Source organism: Coregonus clupeaformis, chromosome 19 (genome assembly GCF_020615455.1).
Source record: "Coregonus clupeaformis isolate EN_2021a chromosome 19, ASM2061545v1, whole genome shotgun sequence".
NCBI classification, from domain to species: domain Eukaryota; kingdom Metazoa; phylum Chordata; class Actinopteri; order Salmoniformes; family Salmonidae; genus Coregonus; species Coregonus clupeaformis.
In genome coordinates, this window is record NC_059210.1 from 3,842,472 (window position 1) to 3,866,342 (window position 23,871).

Genomic DNA, 23,871 nt, shown 5'->3' on the forward strand with positions numbered 1-23,871 from the left:
CCATGGATTAGGTAAGAGCGAGGAATTCGACCCGAGGTCAGATCCCCATTTCACACACACACAAACCCAGTGAAAGGAACCAATTAAGTTCTTGCCCAGCAACAGAGAGTACCCATGTTTAATTCTGACTCCAAGTTCGTCATGTCTGTGATTAACTTTGTTTATCTAATAGTTTACTGAAAAATCTTCATCAACAGGAGAATGGGGAAAGTCCGGTAGAGGAAGTTGGCTCCCCAACTACACAGACGAATGGATAGTTCAATCGACTTGTCTTGCAGGAGGGAGAAAGTAGAGTAGGCATGACAGAGTTGTCAGTCTTGGACTGAAACAGAACTTTAGGAAACGGCCTCTGAACTCAGAGAGGCACGGCTCCCTCATGGAGAAACCGAGACGGAACACTGACAAGGAATTAAGAAAAATGGACAGACCCGTTACACTTAGCTGAAGAATGGATCAAGAGTGGGGTCTCGGACACATTTATACCGTGTGATGCAACACAAAGCTGACTGCACCAATCGACGGTAATGAAGCAGGTCGAGGAGAAAGAGAGCGAGGACCTGACTCAGTAAATATGACAGCATTCTCTGTGTTTCCTCCTTGACTATTCACCATTGCTAAATGATAAGCTTAATAGATCAATCATAATCTGTGTGTTTCTTTTTATTGTGTGTTTCTAAGCGTAATAATGAATCCTATCTTTATAAAGAAGTGTGGTTCTCTCTTGCTTTGACAAATGCTGGCTCTAATACAATTTAAAGACCTTACGTTTCCTTTAAGATTGTTGATATGAGACTTGATGAACGGAGGCTAAACTACTAATCAGAGTTTCAAGTTAATTGTTCTCTTTGAATAAAAATTATTACTGGTGCCCTTATAAAACGCTATTAATTTGAAATAGTAGGCAGATTAATTAATTAAGTCACCAATTATCAACAATTATTAGACCACTAAAGTCCCTAAGCATGTTGAAAATGTCCGGCACCCTGTAATTAACTTTAAAATCTGTCCCCCATAAGAATATTGATAAATAGCCCTGAACTATGCTATAAACTAAAACAACTTTATTGTCCATTGGTTAGAATGGAACATTGTCTTCGGTCTATCCAAACACCCCCTGATATACACAAACATGTTGAGAGGCACAGGGTCAGCAGGAGTACAGCTCTAGCATTGGGACACAACATCGGCAGCCTACAGTGCCTTCAGAAAGTATTCACACCCCTTTACTTTTTCCATATTATATTGTGTTACAGCTTGAATTTAAAATGGATTAAAATTAAGATTTCATGTCACTGGACTACACACAATACCGCATAATGTCAAAGTGGAATTATGTTTTTAGACATTTTTACAAATTAATAAAAAATGAAAAGATTAAATGTCTTGAGTTAATAAGTATTCAACCCTTTTGTTATGGCAAGCCTAAATACGTTCAGGAGTAGACATTTCCTTAACAAGTCTCATAATACGTTGCATGGACTCACTCTGTGTGCAATAATAGTGTTTAATATAATATTTGAATGAATACCTCATCTCTGTACCCCGCACATACAATTATCTGTAAGGTCCCTCAGTCGAGCAGTGAATTTCAAACACAGATTCAACCACAAAGAGCAGGGAGGTTTTCAATGCCTCACAAAGGGCACCTATTGGTAGATGGGTACAAATAAAAATATCCCTTTGAGCATGGTGAAGTTATTAATTGAACTTTGGATGGTGTATCAATACACCCAGTCACTACAAAGACACAGACGTCCTTCCTAACTCAGTTGCCGGTGAGGAATGAAACCACTCAGGGATTTCACCATGAGGCCAATGGTGACTTTAAAATAGTTACAGAGTTTAATGACTGTGAAAGGAGAAAACTGAGCATGGCTCAACAACATTGTAGTTACTCCACAATAGTAACCTAAATGACAGAGCGAAAAGAAGGAAGCCGGTACAGAATACAGATATTCTAAAACATACATCCTGTTTGCAATAAGGCACTGAAGTAAAACTGCAAAAAAAATCAGGCAAAGAAATTAACTTTATGTCCTGAATAAAAAGCGTTATGTTTGGGGCTAATCCAACAAAACATCACTGAGTATCACTCTACATATTTTCAAGCATGGTGGACGCTGCATCATCTTATGGGTATGCTTGTCATCGGCAAGGACTAAGGAGTTTTCTTTTTTAATAAAAATAAACAGAATAGAGCTATGCACGGTCAAAATCCTAGAGGAAAACCTGGTTCAGTCTGCTTTCCAACAGATACTGGGAGACAAATTCACCTTTCAGCAGGACAATAACCTAAAACACAAGGCTACAGTGGCTTGCGAAAGTATTCACCCCCCCTTGGCATTTTTCCTATTTTGTTGCCTTACAACCTGGAATTAAAATTGATTTTTGGGGAGTTTGTATCATTTGATTTACACAACATGCCTACCACTTTGAAGATGCCATTTTTTTGTGTGTGAAACAAACAAGAAATAAGACCAAAAAAAAGAACTTGAGCGTGCATAACTATTCACCCCCCCAAAGTCAATACTTTGTTAAGCCACCTTATCTCCTGGGGTATGTCTCTATAAGCTTGGCACACCTAGCCACTGGAATTTTTGCCCATTCTTCAAGGCAAAACTGCTCCAGCTCCTTCAAGTTGGATGGGTTCCGCTGGTGTATTGCAATCTTTAAGTCATACCACAGATTCTTAATTGGATTGAGGTCTGGGCTTTGACTAGGCCATTCCAAGACATTTAAATGTTTACCCTTAAACCACTAGTGTTGCATTAGCAGTATGCTTAGAGTCACTGTCCTGCTGGAAGGTGAAACTCTGTCCCAGTTTCAAATCTTTGGAAGACTGAAACAGGTTTCCCTCAAGAATTTCCCTGTATTTAGCGCCATCCATCATTCCTTCAATTCTGACCAGTTTCCCAGTCCCTGCCAATGAAAAACATCCCCACAGCATGATGCGGCCACCACCATGCTTCACTGTGGGGATGGTGTTCTCGGGGTGATGAGAGGTGTTGGGTTTGCAACAGACATAGTGTTTTCCTTGATGGCCAAAAAGGTCAATTTTAGTCTCATTTGACCAGAGTACCTTCTTCCAAATGATTGGGGAGTCTCCCACATGCTTTTTGGCGAACACCAAACGTGTTTGCTTATTCTTTTCTTCAAGCAATGGCTTTTTTTCTGGCCACTCTTCCGTAAAGCCCAGCTCTGTGGAGTGTATGGCTTAAAGTGGTCCTATGGACAGATACTCCAACCTCCGCTGTGGAGCTTTGCAGCTCCTTCAGGGCTATCTTTGGTCTCTTTGTTGCCTCTCTGATTAATGCCCTCCTTGCCTAGTCCGTGAATTTTACTGGGCGGCCCTCTCTTGGCAGGTTTGTTGTGGTGCCATATTATTTCCATTTTTTAATCATGGATTTAACGGTGCTCCGTGGGATGTTCAAAGTTTCTGATATTTTTTTATAACCCAACCCTGATCTGTACTTCTCCACAACTTTGTCCCTGACCTGTATGGAGAGCTCCTTGGTCTTCATGGTGCCGCTTGCTTGGTGGTGCCCCTTGCTTAGTGGTGTTGCAGACTCTGGGGCGTTTCAGAACAGGTGTATATACAGTGGGGAGAACAAGTATTTGATACACTGCCGATTTTGCAGGTTTTCCTACTTACAAAGCATGTAGAGGTCTGTAATTTTTATCATAGGCACACTTCAACTGTGAGAGACGGAATCTAAAACAAAAATCTAGAAAATCACATTGTATGATTTTTAAGTAATTCATTTGCATTTTATTGCATGACATAAGTATTTGATCACCTACCAACCAGTAAGAATTCCGGCTCTCACAGACCTGTTAGTTTTTCTTTAAGAAGCCCTCCTGTTCTCCACTCATTACCTGTATTAACTGCACCTGTTTGAACTCGTTACCTGTATAAAAGACACCTGTCCACACACTCAATCAAACAGACTCCAACCTCTCCACAATGGCCAAGACCAGAGAGCTGTGTAAGGACATCAGGGATAAAATTGTAGACCTGCACAAGGCTGGGATGGGCTACAGGACAATAGGCAAGCAGCTTTTGAGAAGGCAACAACTGTTGGCGCAATTATTAGAAAATGGAAGAAGTTCAAGATGACGGTCAATAACCCTCGGTCTGGGGCTCCATACAAGATCTCACCTCGTGGGGCATCAATGATCATGAGGAAGGTGAGGGATCAGCCCAGAACTACACGGCATGAGGAAGGTGAGGGATCAGCCCAGAACTACACGGCAGGACCTGGTCAATGACCTGAAGAGAGCTGGGACAACAGTCTCAAAGAAAACCATTAGTAACACACTACGCCGTCATGGATTAAAATCCTGCAGTGCACGCAAGGTCCCTCTGCTCAAGCCAGCGCATGTCCAGGCCCGTCTGAAGTTTGCCAATGACCATCTGGATGATCCAGAGGAGGAATGGGAGAAGGTCATGTGGTCTGATGAGACAAAAATATAGCTTTTTGGTCTAAACTCCACCCGCCGTGTTTGGAGGAAGAAGAAGGATGAGTACAACCCCAAGAACACCATCCCAACCGTGAAGCATGGAGGTGGAAACAACATTCTTTGGGGATGCTTTTCTACACAGGGTTGGGGATGCTTTTCTGCAAAGGGGACAGGACGACTGCACCGTATTGAGGGGAGGATGGATGGGGCCATGTATCGCGAGATCTTGGCCAACAACCTCCTTCCCTCAGTAAGAGCATTGAAGATGGGTCGTGGCTGGGTCTTCCAGCATGACAACGACCTGAAACACACAGCCAGGGTAACTAAGGAGTGGCTCCATAAGAAGCATCTCAAGGTCCTGGAGTGGCCTAGCCAGTCTCCAGACCTGAACCCAATAGAAAATCTTTGGAGGGAGCTGAAAGTCCGTATTGCCCAGCGACAGCCCCGAAACCTGAAGAATCTGGAGAAGGTCTGTATGGAGGAGTGGGCCAAAATCCCTGCTGCAGTGTGTGCAAACCTGGTCAAGACCTACAGGAAACGTATGATCTCTGTAATTGAAAACAAAGGTTTCTGTACCAAATATTAAGTTCTGCTTTTCTGATGTATCAAATACTTATGTCATGCAATAAAATGCAAATTAATTACTTAAAAATCATACAATGTGATTTTCTGGATTTTTGTTTTAGATTCCGTCTCTTACAGTTGAAGTGTACCTATGATAAAAATTACAGACCTCTACATGCTTTGTAAGTAGGAAAACCTGCAAAATCAGCAGTGTATCAAATACTTGTTCTCCCCACTGTATACTGAGATCATGTGACACTTAGATTGCACACAGGTGGAATTTATGTAACTATTTATGTGACTTCTGAAGGTAATTAGTTGCACCAGATCTTATTTATTTAGGGGCTTCATAGAAAAGGGGCTGAATAAATATGCATGGACCACTTTTCCGTTATTTATTTTTTAGAATATTTTGAAACAAGTAATTTTTTTCATTTCACTTCACCAATTTGGACTATTTTGTATATGTCCATTACATGAAATCCATATAAAAATCAATTTAAATTACAGGTTGTAATGCAACAAAATAGGAAAGTATTCAAACCCCTTGACTTTTGTTAAGTTACAGCCTTATTCTAAAATGGATTAAATAAAAACATTTCCTCAGCAATCTACACACAATTATTTATTTATTAAAAATAAAAAACAGAAATACCTTCTTTACATAAGTATTCAGCCCCTTTGCTATGAGACTCGAAATTGAGCTCAGGTGCATCCTGTTTCCAATGATCATTCTTGAGATGTTTCTACAACTTGATTGGAGTCCACCTGTGGTAAATTCAATTGATTGGACATGATTTGGAAAGGCACACACCTGTCTATATAAGGTCCCACAGTTGACAGTGCATGTCAGAGCAAAAACCAAGCCATGAGGTTGAAAGAATTGTCCGTAGAGCTCCGAGACAGGATTGTGTCGAAGCCCAGGTCTGGGGAACGGTACAAAAAAATTTCTGCAGCATTGAAGGTCCCCCATCACTCTTAAATGGAAGAAGTTTGGAACCACCAAGTCTCTTCCTAGAGCTGGCTGCCCGGCCAAACTGAGCAATCGGGGAGAAGGGCCTTGGTCAGGGAGGTGACCAAGAACCCGATGGTCACTCTGACAGAGCTCTAGAGTTCGTCTGTGGAGATGGGAGAACCTTCCAGAAGGACAACCATCTCTGCAGCACTCCACCAATTAGGCCTTTATGGTAGAGTGGCCAGACGGAAGCCACTCCTCAGTAAAAGACACAAGACAGCCGTTTGGAATTTGCCAAAAGGCACCTAAAGACTCTCAGACCATGAGAAACAAGATTCTCTGGTCTGATGAAACCAAGATTGAACTCTTTGACCTGAATGCCAAACGTTACGTCTGGAGGAAAGCTGGCAACATCCCTACGGTGAAGCATGGTGGTGGCAGCATCATGCTGTGGGGATGTTTTTCAGCGGCAGGGACTGGGAGACCAGTCAGGATCGAGGCAAAGATGAACAGAGCAAAGTACAGAGAGATCCTTGATGAGAACCTGCTCCAGAGCTCTCAGGACCTCAGACTGGGGCAAAGGTTGACCTTCCAATAGGACAACAACCCTAAGCACACAGCCAAGACAACGCAGGAGTGGCTTCGGGACAAGTCTATGAATGTCCTTGAGTGGCCCAGCCAGAGCCTGGACTTAAACCTGATCGAACATCTCTGGAAAGACCTCAAAATAGCTGTGCAGCAACGCTCCTCATCCAACCTGACAGAGCTTGAGAAGATCTGCAGAGTAGAATTTGAGAAACTCCCCAAATACAGGTGTGTCAAGCTTGTAGCGTCATACCCAATAAGACTTGAGGCTGTAATTGCTGCCAAAGGTGCTTCAACAAAGTACTGAGTAAAGGGTCTGAATACTTATGTAAATGTAATATTTCAGTATTTTGTTTTATAAATTAGCAAAACTTTCTAAAAACCTGTTTTTGCTTTGTTATTATGGGGTATTGTTTGTAGATTGATGTGGGGAAAAAAACTATTTAATACATTTTAGAATAAGGCTGTAACCTAACAAAATGTGGAAAAAGTCAAAGGGTCTGAATACTTTCCGAAGTTGCTTGCCTAGAAGACATTTAATGTTGCTGAGTGGCCTAGTTACAGTTTTGACTTAAATCGGCTTGAAAATCTATGGCAAGACTTGAAAATGGCTGTCTAGCAACTAAAATATATTTACCCAAGGAGACCAGGCCCAGCCCGGGGCTTGAACCAGCAGCCAAAAGGTTTCTGGTTTAGGCCCCGGGCCACTCTAACCTCTAGACTACTGCCTAATCATCTATTTTCCTAGGGAGACCAGGATAAAAGGCCCATCTCTTATCTGTTGATCTTCAGGGGAGGAATATGCCTGGGGTCCAGGGGGGAAAAACTGCAGTAAATAAGGCCATGAAAGTCAACTGGACCATAAACTAGCTGATGACCCGGTCACATAAATAACAAAGTAGTACATTTATACATGCATCACTTCTCATCCTTTCATTTAGGCCTAATCCTTGAGCTTTTAACAGAGTGCTGGAGGAAGATAACCACGACTGTTGATGGTTTCTATGAGGATTGAGGCCCCACTTACCGAAGCTGTCGTCTGTGAGTTCTTCTCCAAGTCCCTCTGTTACAGATACGCCTCCGATTCCCTTCTCCCCTTTCATCGCCTATAGATACAAATTGAGAATGTGTTAGTATTATACATTGAGCTGTATTTCCACGGCATCAACAGTGTGATAAGTTAATGGCCCAAAAAAGGGAAGGACACAGCAATATCACGCCTTTTGTGTTTGAGTTAAGGCCATACATAGATTTCCTGAGAACTCGTACACACCAGTCCACAGGTAATGACTTACGTCGAGAAATTGCACACACAAACAGGCTTTCTCTCCCTTCTCCCTCTCACCTCTCTGAACTTCTGAAGGTAGAGTTTCAGGGGCTCCACGTACATGTCGAACCCCAGGGTGGACATGGCAAACAGGATGTCCTCGCCGTTGATGGTCTTCCTCTTTTCCTGGTGACAGCGCTCGCTGGCCTCCGACGTGATGAAGCTGATGAACTCGCTCACACACTCCTGCACACACTCCTTGGCATCTTTCGCTATCTGGAAATAATTAATAGATAAAGGTGGATCTGGGTCAACATGCAGCCTAAAAGGTTCAAAACTTGTTTTCTCATGCTCTCTCGTCTCTCTGCAGCTCACATATAGTGAGCAATATGTTTGGAACATCAAATTGCAATACATATAGAATCGTGAAAATCGCAATACATTGTATCGGCACCTAAGTATTGTGATAATATCGTATCGTGAGGTCCCTGGCAATTTCCAGCCCTACTAAAAAGCATGGTCATTGGAGAATCTTCAGAAAGTGTGTCAGAGAAACCACCCCTCATGTTCAAATTTGATGTGTTGTTGATGGATTTGGTGAAAAACACAGATGGCCAAGTCAACCTGACCTGTGCAACTTACGTGGAACGTCACATCTGTTGTTGTTAATCTGGCATGGAAGCCATGCTTGGTGGGAAAACACTGAACAAAAGTCAGGCAGCAAACAAGCAGCCTTTGAGAGCTTTACCACCTGGAGCTGGAATGAGGGAGTACCAGGAGGCTCAAGGACATAGCCTACTGTATGAAGATTCCACCGTAGCTGGAAGGGGGAGTATTATCAGTGTGTGACTAGTTAAATGGCCAAGAAAGGGACACATCAATAACATTCATTTTGTGTTTGGGCCGTGGCAGAGGAGAAACACACCCACACTGGTGAATATTTAGTCTTGCAAGATGATAAAAAAAATGTACAGTGTATCCTTGGGTGACCTCAAAGGTGCTTCTGTGCTGAACACAGTGTATTCAGTCTCAGTGGTTCCTCTACCACTGCATGCGTCCCTCTTACTTCAAAATACATGGCCTCAAATTGGTTATGACAGTAATTTAGGGGTTGTTGGCAGCCCTATATGATGATTATGTAGTCTGTGTCTGGCTTTGCCACTCTTTCAATCTTGATTTGTGTAGATTTATAAACCTTACAGAATCCAAATAAAGAAAAGCAAAAAACAGCAAAGCAAACTTCTTTAAGCAAACACCATCATCAAGTTTGCTGACGACACGACTGTGGTAGGCCTGATCACCGACGGCAATGAGGGAGGAAGTCCGAGACATAGCAATGTGGTGCCAGGACAACAACCTCTACCTCAATGTCACTAAGACCATGGAGCTGATTGTGGACTATAGGAGAAAGAGGGGAGAGCACGCCCTCATCCACATCGACGGGGCTGTTGTGGAGCGGGTCGAGAGTTTCAAGTTCCTTGGCATCCACACACCCCCACACAGTTGTGAAGAGGACACGGCAGTGCCTCGTCCCCAAGAGAGCATCCTGACTGGCAGCATCCCAGCATTACCGCAAAGCGTTACAAAGGGTGGTGCGGACAGCCCAGTACATCACTGGGGCTGAGCTCTCTGCCTCCAGGACCTATATATCAGGCAGTGTCAGAGGAAGGCCTGAAAAATTGCCAAAGACTCCAGTTGCCCAAGCCATAGACTGTTCACTTTGCTACCGTCCGGCAAACGATACCGGAGCATCGGCTCTCCGACTAACAGGCGCCAAGACAGCTTCTACCCACAAGACAGACAGCAGTCAATTAATGGTACCAAAACTATCTGCAGTTACTATCTTGCACTGACCCTACGCACACTCACTAGACTTTATATACACACCATTTACACACACACTCACTCCCACACACTACTGTCACTCCCACACAAATTCCTCATACATTCAAACACTACATCTGCACACACATACATACATACACTGCATTCAGAAAGTATTCAGACCCCTTATCAATCTACACACAATACCCCATAATGAAAAAACAATTTTATAACTGAAAATAAAAAAACATTTACATAAGTATTCAGACCCTTTACTCAGTACTTTATTGAAGCACCTTTGGCAGAGATTACATCCTCGAGTCTTCTTAGGTATACCTATATTTGGGGAGCTTCTCCCATTCTTCTCTGCAGATCCTCTCAAGCTCTGTCAGGTTGGATGGGGAGCGTCTCCACAGAGGAACTCTGGAGCTCTGTCAGTGTGACCATCGGGTTCTTGGTTACCTCCCTGACCAAGTCCCTTCTCCCCCGATTGCTCAGTTTGGCCGGGCGGCCAGCCCTAGGAAGAGTCTTGGTGGTTCCAAACGTCTTCCATTTTAGAATGATGGAGGCCACTGTGTTCTTGGGGACCTTCAATGCTGCAGAAATTTTTGGGTACCCTTCCCCAGATCTGTGCCTCGACACAATCCTGTCTCGGCGCTCTACGGACAATTCCTTAGACCTCATGGCTTGGTTTTTGCTCTGACATTCACTGTCAACTGTGGGACCTTATATAGACAGGTGTGTGCCTTTCCAAATCATGTCCAATCAATTGAATTTACCACAGGTGGACGCCAATCAAGTTGTATAAACATCAAGGATGATCAATGGAAACAGGATGCACCTGATTTCAATTTCGAGTCTCATAGCAAAGGGTTTGAATACTTAACGCACTGGATAAGAGCGTCTGCTAAATTACAAAAATGTAAATGTATTTCAGTTTAATTTTTTTACATTTGCAAACATTTCTAAAATCCAGTTTTTGCTTCGTCATTATGGGGTATTATGTGTAGCTTGATGAGGAAAAACATTAATTTCATCAATTTTAGAAGAAGGCTGTAACGTAACAAAATGTGGAAAAAGTCAAGGGGCCTGAATAGGCACTGTAACACACACACACACACAGACACACAATAGGGCTGGGCGATATGGCCAAAATATCATATCACGGTAGTTTAAAAAAAATGGGATGTTATGATGGTATTTGACGGTAGTTTGTTTTTATTCTAAATTTGCTTTATGAGTAGTGCTTGACCCTAGGGGTGGGCGGTATACCGGTATGACATTGTGCCATATCATGATAAATTAATGTATGACATAAGGCGTTTTTGTTTCGTTCAAAATGTCTGTCGAGTGATACAGCCTAGTGGGCTAGTTCAAATTGTTTATTTTACTAAAAACTGTCTTTTTTAGCAAAGAAAAAAACTAGAAGCATGGACGTTACACGCAATCTGCCTGCCAATCAAAGTCAACAAACAAGCATGCGCAACTGCAGAGTAAGCAAACATTTAGTGAAGTAAACTCCTTTCGTTTGCAAAAGTGTACGAAAATCAAGCGCAAAAGTGTAAGCAAGCATTGAGGATGACTGTAGACAAGGAAAATAACGCTATTGAGGTTGATTTGCAGGACGACAAAGAATTGGTTTGAAAAAAGGGGGCCTCCTCTGTCGTTTGGAACTGGTTTGGCTTTAAGATATCCGACCTCGACCAACAAACAGTACTGTGTAAGTTGTGTCGACGCAATCTTTTCCACCACCTGAAAACCCTGCATGTGTGTGAATATGAAGAATCTACCAGAATGTGTGCAACAAATCCCCGGAGAAAGTCCCAAGACATCATCAAGCCAGACCCGCACTCAGCTATTACTCAAGGCATCATTCGTTAGTGGTACTCCCTATGACAAGAAGAGCAAGAAGTGGAATGAGATAACGAGTGCAATTACGTATCACATAGCGAAAGACATTGAACCAATTCAAACTGTGGAGAAAGATGGTTTCAGAAAGTTGATTCGAACTCTAGACCCAAGATACGAGATCCCAAGCCGTAAATACTTCAGCAAAACATGTCTGCCAGAACTCTACACAGAAATCCGTAATGCTGCATTCTTCTCTACCACTGCCGACTTATGGTCAAGCCGGACCACAGAGACAGACATTAGCCTCACGATTCATTACATTGACGACAACTGGAAGCTGCAAAGCAAATGCCTTCAGACCTCTTATTTCCCAGACGACCACACCAGAGAAATAATTGCAGCTGGGCTGAGGGAGGCACTTTTATCCTGGGGCTTGAAAGAGTCGCGTCAAGTATGTATGGCAACCCACAGCGATCGAACATGGTCAAAGCATTGGAGCTGAACAAATGGACAAGACTAGGTTGTTTCGGACACAGGCTACACATTGCTATTTTTATTTCACCTTTATTTAACCAGGTAAGCCAGTTGAGAACAAGTTCTCATTTACAACTGCAACCTGGCCAAGATATAGCAAAGCAGTGCGATTAAAAACAACAACAGAGTTACATATGGGGTAAACAAAACAAAGTCAAAAATACAAACAGAAAATATATATACAGTGTGTGCGAATGTATTAAGTTATGGAGGTAAGGCAATAAATAGGCTATAGTGCAAAATAGTTACAATTTTGTATTAACACTGGAAAAATAGATGTGCAAATAGAGATACTGGGGTGCAAATTAGCCATATAAATAACAATATGGGGATGAGGTAGTTGGGTGGGCTAATTTCAGAACGGCTGTGTACAGGAGCAGTGATCGGTAAGGTGCTCTGACAACTGACACTTAAATTTAGTGAGGGAGATAAGAGTCTCCAGCTTCAGAGATTTTTGCAGTTCGTTCCAGTCGTTGGCAGCAGAGAACTGGAAGGAATGGCAGCCAAAGGAGGTGTTGGCTTTGGGGATGACCAGTGAGATATACCTACTGGAGCGCAGACTACAGGTGGGTGTTGCTATGGTGACCAGTGAGCTAAGGTAAGACAGGGATTTGCCTAGCAGTGATTTATAGATGGCCTGGAGCCAGTGAGTTTGGCGACGAATATGTAGTGAGGGCCAGCCAACAAGTGCGTACAGGTCACAATGGTGGGTAGTATATGGGGCTTTGGTGACAAAACGGTTGGCACTTTGATAGACTACATCCAATTTGCTAAGTAGAGTGTTGGAGGCTATTTTGTAAATGACGTCGCCGAAGTCAAGGATCGGTAGGATAGTCAGTTTTACGAGGGCATGTTTGGCAGCATGAGTGAAGGAGGCTTTGTTGCGAAATAGGAAGCCGATTCTAGATCTAACTTTTGATTGGAGATGCTTAATGTGAGTCTGGAAGGAGAGTTTACAGTCTAACCAGACACCTAGGTATTTGTAGTTGTCCACATACTCTAGGTCAGACCCGCTGAGAGTAGTGATTCTAGTCGGGTGGGCGGGTGCAAGCAGCGATCGGTTGAAGAGCATGCATTTAGTTTTACTAGTGTTTAAGAGCAGTTGGAGGCTACAGAAGGAGTGTTGTATGGCGTTGAAGCTCGTTTGGAGGTTTGTTAACACAGTGTCCAATGAAGGGCCAGATGTATACAAAATGGTGTCGTCCGCATAGAGGTGGATATGAGCTTCACCAGCAGCAAGAGCAACATCATTGATATACACAGAGAATAGAGTCGGCCCGAGAATTGAACCCTGTGGCACCCCCATAGAGACGGCCAGAGGTCCAGACAACAAGCCCTCCGATTTGACAAATTGAACTCTATCTGAGAAGTAGTTGGTGAACGAGGCGAGGCAGTCATTAGAGAAACCAAGGCTATTTAGTCTGCCAATAAGAATGCGGTGGTTGACAGAGTCGAAAGCCTTGGCCAGGTCGATGAAGACGGCTGCGCAGTACTGTCTATTATCGATCGCGGTTATAATATCGTTTAGGACCTTGAGCGTGGCTGAGGTGAACCCATGACCAGCTCGGACACCGGATTGCATAGTGGAGAAGGTACGGTGGGATTCGAAATGGTCGGTGATCTGTTTGTTAACTTGGCTTTCAAATACTTTCGAAAGGCAGGGCAGGATGGATATAGGTCTGTAACAGTTTGGATCTAGAGTGTCATCCCCTTTGAAGAGGGGGATGACCGCAGCAGCGTTCCAATCTCTGGGGATCTCAGATGTTACGAAAGAGAGGTTGAACAGGCTAGAAATAGGGGTTGCGACACTTTCGGCGGCTAGTTTTAGAAAGAAAGGGTCCAGATTGTCTAGCCCAGATGATTTGTAGGGGTCCAGATTTTTCAGCTCTTTCAGAACATCAGCTGTCTGAATTTGTGTGAGGGAGAAGCGGGGGGGGGGCATGGGCAAGTTGCAGCGGAGGGTGCAGAGCTGGTGGCCGGGGTAGTGGTAGCCAGGTGGAAAGCATGGCCAGCCGTAGCAAAATGCTTGTTGAAAACAGAGCTAGGTAGAAAAATAACGTAACTTAAAAACAACAACTTAAAATGCAGAATAACTATTGTATTCCTTATCTTCTCTGTTTAAAGTTATAGCTGACTACACTGCCTGATCCTTCTTATATGTTAAGCCAAATATACAGTATCTCACAAAAGTGAGTACACCCCTCACATTTTTGTTAATATTTGAGTATATCTTTTCATGTGACAACACTGAAGAAATGACACTTTGCTACAATGTAAAGTAGTGAGTGTACAGCTTGTATAACAGTGTACATTTGCTGTCCCCTCAAAATAACTCAACACACAGCCATTCATGTCTAAACCGCTGGCAACAAAAGTGAGTACACCCCTAAGTGAAAATGTCCAAATTGGGCCCAATTAGCCATTTTCCCTCCCCGGTGTCATGTGACTCGCTAGTGTTACAAGGTCTCAGGTGTGAATGGGGAGCAGGTGTGTTAAATTTGGTGTCATCGCTCTCACACTCCCTCATACTGGTCACTGGAAGTTCAACATGGCACCTCATGGCAAAGAACTCTCTGAGGATCTGAAAAAAAGAATTGTTGCTCTACATAAAGATGGGCTATAAGAAGATTGCCAAGACCCTGAAACTGAGCTGCAGCAAGGTGGCCAAGACCATACAGCAGTTTAACAGGACAGGTTACACTCAGAACAGGCCTCGCCATGGTCGACCAAAGAAGTTGAGTGCACGTGCTCAGTGTCAAATCCAGAGGTTGTCTTTGGGAAATAGACGTATGAGTGCTGCCAGCATTGCTGCAGAGGTTGAAGGGGTGGGGGGTCAGCCTGTCAGTGCTCAGACCATACGCCGCAGACTGCATCAAATTGGTCTGCATGGCTGTCATCCCAGAATGAAGCCTCTTCTAAAGATGATGCACAAGAAAGCCCGCAAACAGTTTGCTGAAGACAAGCAGACTACGGACATGGATTACTGGAACCATGTCCTGTGGTCTGATGAGACCAAGATAAACTTATTTGGTTCAGATGGTGTCAAGCGTGTGTGGCGCCAACCAGGTGAGAAGTACAAAGACAAGTGTGTCTTGCCTACAGTCAAGCATGCTGGTGGGAGTGTCATGGTCTGGGGCTGCATGAGTGGCACTGGGGAGCTACAGTTCATTGAGGGAACCATGAATGCCAACATGTACTGTGACATACTGAAGCAGAGCATGATCCCCTCCCTTCGGAGACTGGGCCGCAGGGCAGTATTCCAACATGATAACGACCCCAAACACACCTCCAAGACGACCACTGCCTTGCTAAAGAAGCTGAGGGTAAAGGTGATGGACTGGCCAAGCATGTCTCCAGACCTAAACCCTATTGAGCATCTGTGGGGCATCCTCAAACGGAAGGTGGAGGAGTGCAAGGTCTCTAACATCCACCAGCTCCGTGATGTCGTCATGGAGGAGTGGAAGAGGACTCCAGTTAGGAGTGGGCGATATACCGGTTTGATAGTAAAAACCGGTATTGTGCCGCGCCATGATATGGATTTAGCAATATCATGGATACCGCGATTTATTCAGAATTCATAAATTCGAATTTTGCATCAATATTTTTTTGTTCCAAATTTCAACTGAGTGATAGTACTAAGTAGCTACATCTTTTTTTTTTTTTTTTATCCAACCTTTCTTGGTTCTTACGAATAAAAGAATGTATGTTAATATGTTGACCTATTTTTATGAGCGCACGTCGCATGCACTTGTTGCACGCATGTAGTGCTAGCAACAAAGAAGTGTGCAGGCAGCTGCAGTTAGGAGGCAGGTTAACTATTGGGGGAAAACTTTACAATCCAGGATGAGCGAAAACACAGAAATTGATGTTGCTCAAGAGCAGGAGGATAAATTGGTTAAGAAGAAAGGGGCACCTCTGTTGTTTGGAACTGGTTTGGCTTTAAAATCTCCGACCCCGACCAAAACACTACCCTATGCAAGTTGTGTCGTCGTGTTGTCTTAGCAAAAGGTGGAAACACGACCAACCTGTTCAATCACTTAAAAAACATACATGTCCGTGAGTATGAACAATGCACCAGAATGCGTGAGACAGTAAGCCCAGGAGCTCGCCCGAAGACAAGCCAGACTCGCACTCAACAATCAATTATATCATCATTTGCTGCCGGTACTTGCTATGAGAAGACGAGCAAAAAATGGATAGACATCACAGCTGCGATTACAAATCACATAGCGAAGGACATGGTACCGATTCAAACTGTGGAGAAAGAGGGGTTCAGAAAGTTGATTCAAACTCTGGACCCAAGATATGAGATCCCGAGCCGCAAATATTTTAGCCAAAAATGCCTGCCACAGCTTTACACAGAATGCTGGGACAGAGTTTACAGTGAGATAAATAACATTCCATTCTTCTCCACTACTGCCGATCTATGGTCAAGTCGTACCACAGAACCTTATATAAGCCTCACAATCCATTACATAGACGGTGACTGGAAACTGAAAAGTAAGTGCCTACAGACGTCTTATTTCCCAGACGACCACACCGGGGAAATAATTGCAGGTGGGCTGAGGGACATACTGTCGTCCTGGGGATTAAAAGAGTCGCGTCAAGTTTGTATGACGACCGACAGCGGATCGAACATGATCAAGGCATTGCAGCTGAACAAGTGGGCAAACCTTGGATGTTTCGGACACAGGCTGCACAATGCTATTGGTAAGTTTCAGGACTGTAGCCTAGGCCTACCCTGTATGATGCTTATTATTAAGAAAAAATACAGCTCACATCAGCCATGTACCGTAGGCTAAATCTAAGCACATCAGATTTGTAAAATGTGTAACAGTTGAATGTAAATGCCGTAAATCCTCAAACAAAGATTAAAAGTTATATTGTATTGTGATTTCTATATAAAAATGCATTATTATTAATTATTATTGTATTGTGATTCGATTATTTTTCACCCTATTATTTTGATTTCTTATTCCCAATTTCCAGAGAGGAGTGTCCAAAACGCTCCCGGGCCACAGGGGTGTGCGATTTCCCGGGCCACAGGGGTTTGCAAAAAGGTGGTTAGCACGTTCTCATACAGCTGGAAAAAGCAGAAGGCCCTGATGACAGCACAGAATGAACTAAGCCTGCCCCTGCACAAGCTCATCACAGAATCTCCGACAAGGTGGGGATCTCGTCTGAAAATGATGGAAAGAGTCCTGGAGCAGGAAAAGGCCATTACACAGGTCCTGGCAGGGGACAAAAAGACACGGCACCTTGTACCTACCTGGCAAGACATCCAGGTCTTGGAATCAGTCACAGCAGCACTGAAGCCACTCCAGGACTTTACAGATGCCCTGTCAGGAGAAGCGTATGTGAGCGTGTCCTATTTGAAGCCTGTCATCAATCTGTTAAATGCAGAGGTTCTAAATCTGAGCAAGGACGATACAGAACTGACCAAAGAGATCAAGATCAAGGTTCTTGATTACTTGAATAACAAGTACACTGACCCTGCAACAGATGAGCTGCTCTCCATGGCTACCTTTCTAGATCCAAGGTTCAAGACCAGGTACATGTCCGCTGAGAAACTGGAGGACATTAAGGTATTTATTCATTTGTTCTTGTTTTATTGCTTCAAATGTAAAGCACTTTGGGCTGCATTTTATGTATGAAAGGTGCTATACAAATAAAGTTTAATTATTTTCATTTTTTAAGGTGAGAGCTGCCTCAGAGACCGAAGCCCTCCTGGTGGAGAACACAGCCCTGGGAAAATCGTCTCTTGCAGAGGATCACACTGACAGGGAGAAAGAAGCTTCCACTGCTCATCAATCAGGCAAGAAGCCCAAGAAGAGCCTTGGGAGCTTCTTTAAGCAGACCAGCAGTGCACCTGCCTCATGTTCAGAGAGGCAGATCATTGAGCAAGAGCTGAATAGCTACATTCTGGCAACGGCAGCAGACAGCGAGTCTGATCCTTTGGAGTGGTGGCGATTTCACGGATCTAATTTTCCACGTGTGAGTTGTCTGGCAAAGAAATACTTATGCATCCCTGCCACAAGTGCCCCCTCTGAGAGGGCATTCAGCACTGGGGGCAATGTGGTGACATGTCACAGGGCAGCACTAAAGCCAGAAACAGTCAACATGCTGGTATTCCTGGCACGGAACTTGTGAAGAAAGTTCTAGTGAAGATTTGTTGATATTGTTGATAATTGATGGTTGAGGCTTGAAAGGTTTAGTTTCAAACGGTTAGTTTTTTACATATCTACGGACCGTAGCCAAAACAAACACACGTATTTGAATTTGTAATTACCTTATTTTCTTTATCTCCTGTTATTTTTTATTTAATTTTACTTAATATCTAATTTATATATATATATATATATATAGGCCTACCTACCTCATGTTTACGGAATGCATGTTTGCACAATACAAATAAAAACTTTTCAGGTCCATACGGTCCAATGCCTCACTCTTTCTGGTTATATAAGGTTCAAATACATATTTTTCCTTAACTAATATAATTTAACCAAGAAGGGATATTAAAATGTGATTCATATTTTTTTACGTCATATATCGTGATATCATATCGATATCGTCTGGACAGTGGAAAATATCGTGATATGAATTTTAGCTCATATCGCCCACCCCTAACTCCAGTGGCAACCTGTGAAGGTCTGGTGAACTCCATGCCCAAGAGGGTTAAGGCAGTGCTGGAAAATGATGGTGGCCACACAAAATATTGACACTTTGGGCCCAATTTGGACATTTTCACTTAGGGGTGTACTCACTTTGGTTGCCAGCGGTTTAGACATTAATGGCTGTGTGTTGTGTTATTTTGAGGGGACAGTAAATGTACACTGTTATACAAGCTATACACTCACTACTTTACATTGTAGCAAAGTGTAATTTCTTCAGTGTTGTCACATGAAAAGATATACCGGTACTCAAATATTTACAAAAATGTGAGGGGTGTACTCACTTTTGTGAGATACTGTATATGTCACGATCGTCTTCTTGTGAGATATTGGACCAAGGCACAGCGTGTGCAAAATACATCTCTTTATTAAGGAAGAGAGAAAAACACGAAACCGAACACTAACCAAAAACTAACAAAACAACAAACGACCGTGAAGCTAAATAACGTAAGTGCACAGACAAGCAACAAACGTTCAACATAGACAATTACCCACCAACACATGATGCCCATGGCTGCCTTAAATATGGCTCCCAATTAGAGACAATAAACCACAGCTGTCTCCAATTGAGAACCAATCCAGGCAGCCATCAACATACAAACACCTAGACAAGACATTACCCCATTAAACCTACAAACCCCTAGACAAACCAAAACACATACTTCACCATGTCACACCCTGACCTAACTAAACTATTAATGAAAACAAAGATAACTAAGGCCAGGGTGTGACAGTATACAGCTATGCAAATCTATAATATTTGTAAATGTGTGCAATATCCAAACATGACATCGATTACATTGCTTTTATTTATAATTAATACATTAGCCTATGGTTTCAATATATTAATCTATCCTCTCTCTTTCAATAATAAATAGCCTACTCAAATGATCCCGTTTTCTAAAGCAACATAGCGCTCTTAATCAAATCAAATTTTATTTGCCACATGCGCCGAATACAACAGGTGTAGACATTACAGTGAAATGCTTACTTACAGCCCTTAACCAACAATGTATTTATTTCTTAATAAAAAAGTAAAATAAAACAACAAAAAAGTGTTGAGAAAAAAAGAGCAGAAGTAAAATAAAATAACAGTAGGGAGGCTTTATACAGGGGGGTACCGGTGCAGAGTCAATGTGCAGGGGCACCGGCTAGTTGAGGTAATATGTACGTGGGTAGAGTTAAAGTGACTATGCATAAATAATTAACACAACAGTTGTATGTAAATCTATAGATGGATTAAATGTATAATCTTGTCCAGTGTCCATGCTGTAAATTGTTGTAATTACAGCAGATGCAATGTTATTTCTATTGAATAATTGTGAATCATGTCATTCTTTTTCACCTTTTTATTTTGCAGAGAGGAGTGTCCAAAACTAACCTCAGGTTTCCAGGGCCACAGGAGTGTGCAAGACAGTGGTCAGCACATTTTCCTATAGTTGGAAGAAGCAGAAGGCCCTGACAAGTGCACAGGATAAACGGAGCCTGCCCCTCCACAAGCTAATCATGGAATCCCCGACAAGGTAGGGAACTCGACTACAGATGATGGAAAGAGTCCTGGAGCAGGAATAGGCCATCACACAAGTCCTGGCAGCAGACAAAAAAACACGGCACCTTGCACCCTCCTGGCAAGACATTGAGGTCTTTGAATCTATCACGGCAGCACTTAAGCCCCTCCAGGATTTCACAGATGCCCTGTCAGGAGTGACATACGTGAGTGTGTCCTATCTGAAGCCGGTCCTCCATTTGTTCAAGACGGAGGTTCTGAAATCAAATGAGGGCGAAGCCAAACTGACCCAAGAGATGAAGATGAGGGTCCTCAATTACCTGAATTACATTTTAGTCATTTAGCAGACGCTCTTATCCAGAGCGACTTACAGGAGCAATTAGGGTTAAGTGCCTTGCTCAAGGGCACATCGACAGATTTTTCATATAGTCGACTGGGGATTAGAACCAGTGACCTTTCGGTTACTGGCACAACGCTCTTAACCACTAAGCTACCTGCCGCCCCCTACCTGCCGCCCCTTTGAATGACAAATAAACCGACCCTAAAACAGATGAGCTGCTCACCATGGCTACCTTTCTGGACCCAAGGTTCAAGACACCTACATGACCACTGAGAAGCTGGTGGAGGTGAAGGTGAGAGCTGCCTCAGAGACAGAAGCCCTCCTGGTAGGGAACACAGCCGTGGGAGACTTATCTCTTGAAGAGGACCAGAGTGAGAGAGAGAAAGAAGCTGCCACTGCTCCACAATCAGCAAAGAAGTCCAAGAGCCTTGAGAGCTTCTTTAAGAAAACTGGACAGCTACACTCTGATGATGACAACAGACAGTGAGGCTGATCCTTTGGAGTGGTGGCGAGTTCACGCATCCAACTTCCCACAATTGAGTTGTCTGACAAATAAATACTGACACATCCCTGCCACAAGTTCCCCCTCTGAGGGACCATTTAGCCCTGGGGGCAATGTGGTCACATGCCACAGGGCAACTTTGAAGCCAGAAACTGTCAATAGGCTGGTGTTCCTGGCACGGAACTTGTGAAGAGGGAGGCAGTGAATTGTTACATGCTGAACTGAGAAACATACAGACAGTCTGGTTAATGCTTGAAGTTAGTTTGAAAAGGTTTACAACTTGAATTCATAATGACCGGTGTTATGCTGAAAAAAGACAGCACTTCTTATATTTGGCAGGAAAAAAAGTTTTACATCCGGAGTACTTTAAATATTTTAAAAATAAATTACTGCATATTTATTTAACTCATATACCTTTGTTTATGTTTCATGTTTGCACAGGTTTACCACAGAAGTTATTTTTTAATTTTTTAAAGAGCAATGCCTCCTTTCTGTTTCTATAAGGTTAAAAGCAATATTTTGTAATTTATTAACTTTGAAGGGCTCATTAAATGTTTTTTTTATTTTATTGTACAGTATATCGTGATATGAATTTTAGTTTATATCGCCCACCCCTACGTGACCCTAGGGTGGTGTTGGATTCTAGCTTAAAATATATACTTATTCATGTTACCAAATTTTTTTTTTTCACCTTTATTTAACCAGGTAAGCCAGTTGAGAACAAGTTCTCATTTACAACTGCAACCTGGCCAAGATAAAGCAAAGCAGTGCGATAAAAACAACAACACAGAGTTACATATGGGGTAAAACAAAACATAAAGTCAAAAAATACAACAGAAAAAATATTTACAGTGTGTGCAAATGTTGCAAGTTATGGAGGTAAGGCAATAAATAGGCTATAGTGCAAAATAATTACAATTAGTATTAACACTGGAGTGATAGATGTGCAAGAGATGATGTGCAAATAGAGATACTGGGGTGCAAATGCGCAAAATAAATAACAATATGGGGATGAGGTAGTTGAGTGGGCTAATTTCAGATGGGCTGTGTACAGGTGCAGTGATCGGTAAGGTGCTCTGACAACTGATGCTTAAAGTTAGTGAGGGAGATAAGAGTCTCCAGCTTCAGAGATTTTTGCAATTTGTTCCAGTCATTGGCAGCAGAGAACTGGAAGGAATGGCGGCCAAAGGAGGTGTTGGCTTTGGGGATGACCAGTGAGATATACCTGCTGGAGCGCATACTACAGGTGGGTGTTGCTATGGTGACCAATGAGCTAAGATAAGGCAGGGATTTGCCTAGCAGTGATTTATAGATGGCCTGGAGCCAGTGGGTTTGGCGACGAATATGTAGTGAGGACCAGCCAACAAGAGCGTACAGGTCACAGTGGTGGGTAGTATATGGGGCTTTGGAGACAAAACGGATGGCACTGTGATAGACTACATCCAATTTGCTAAGTAGAGTGTTGGAGGCTATTTTGTAAATGACATTGCCGAAGTCAAGGATCGGTAGGATAGTCCGTTTTACGAGGGCATGTTTGGCAGCATGAGTGAAGGAGGCTTTGTTGCGAAATAGGAAACCGATTCTAGATTTAACTTTGGATTGGAGATTCTTAATGTGAGTCTGGAAGGAGAGTTTACAGTCTAACCAGACACCTAGGTATTTGTAGTTGTCCACATACTCTAGGTCAGACCCGTCGAGAGTAGTGATTCTAGTCGGGTGGGCGGGTGCCAGCAGTGTTCGATTGAAGAGCATGCATTTAGTTTTACTAGTGTTTAAGAGCAGTTGGAGGCTACTGAAGGAGTGTTGTATGGCATTGAAGCTCGTTTGGAGGTCTGTTAACACAGTGTCCAATGAAGGGCCAGATGTATACAAAATGGTGTCGTCTGCGTAGAGGTGGATCTGAGAGTCACCAGCAGCAAGAGCGACATCATTGATATACACGGAGAAAAGAGTCGCCCAAGAATTGAACTTGCCATAGGTCCAGACAACAGGCCCTCCGATTTGACACATTGAACTCTATCTGAGAAGTAGTTGGTGAACCAGGCGAGGCAGTCATTTGAGAAACCAAGGCTGTTTAGTCTGCCAATAAGAATGCAGTGATTGACAGAGTCGAAAGCCTTGGCCAGGTCGATGAAGGTCTGTAACAGTTTGGATCTAGAGTGTCATCCCCTTTGAAGAGGGGGATGACCGCGGCAGCTTTCCAATCTCTAGGGATCTCAGACGTTACGAAAGAGAGGTTGAACAGACTAGTAATAGGGGTTGCGACAATTTCGGCGGCTAGTTTTAGAAAGAAAGGGTCCAGATTGTCTAGCCCAGATGATTTGTAGGGGTCCAGATTTTGCAGCTCTTTCAGAACATCAGCTGTCTGAATTTGTGTGAAGGAGAAGCGGGGGGGGCATGGGCAAGTTGAAGCGGAGGGTGCAGAGCTGGTGGCCGGGGTAGTGGTAGCCAGGTGGAAAGCATGGCCAGCCGTACCAAAATGCTTGTTGAAATTCTCGATTATTGTAGATTTATCGGTGGTGATAGTGTTTCCTAGCCGAGGAAGTGCTCTTATTCTCCATGGACTTTACAGTGTCCCAAAACCTTTTGGAGTTAGTGCTACAGGATGCACATTTCTGTTTGAAAAAGTTAGCCTTTGCTTTCCTAACTGCTTGTGTATATTGGTTCCTAACTTCCCTGAAAAGTTGCATATCGCGGGGGCTATTCGATGCTAATGCAGTACGCCACAGGATGTTTTTGTGCTGGTCAAGGGCAGTCAAGTCCGAGGAGAACCAGGGGCTATATCTGTTCTTAGTTCTGTATTTTTT

At 43.2% G+C, this 23,871-nt stretch overlaps 1 protein-coding gene across 6 annotated transcripts in view; it reads right to left on the reverse strand.

The window, feature by feature from the left end:
- LOC121531712 (nuclear transcription factor Y subunit beta) overlaps positions 1–23,871 on the reverse strand; it is a 42,897-nt gene that overhangs the window by 4,212 nt on the left and 14,814 nt on the right. For all 6 annotated transcript variants that reach the window (XM_041837102.2, XM_041837101.1, XM_041837103.1 and 3 more), the window contains 2 exons: positions 7,911–8,108; positions 7,593–7,671 (listed from right to left, as the gene is read on the reverse strand). In XM_041837102.2, the coding sequence (XP_041693036.1) occupies positions 7,593–7,671; positions 7,911–8,108 (277 nt within the window). The remainder of the gene's footprint in view (positions 1–7,592; positions 7,672–7,910; positions 8,109–23,871) is intronic.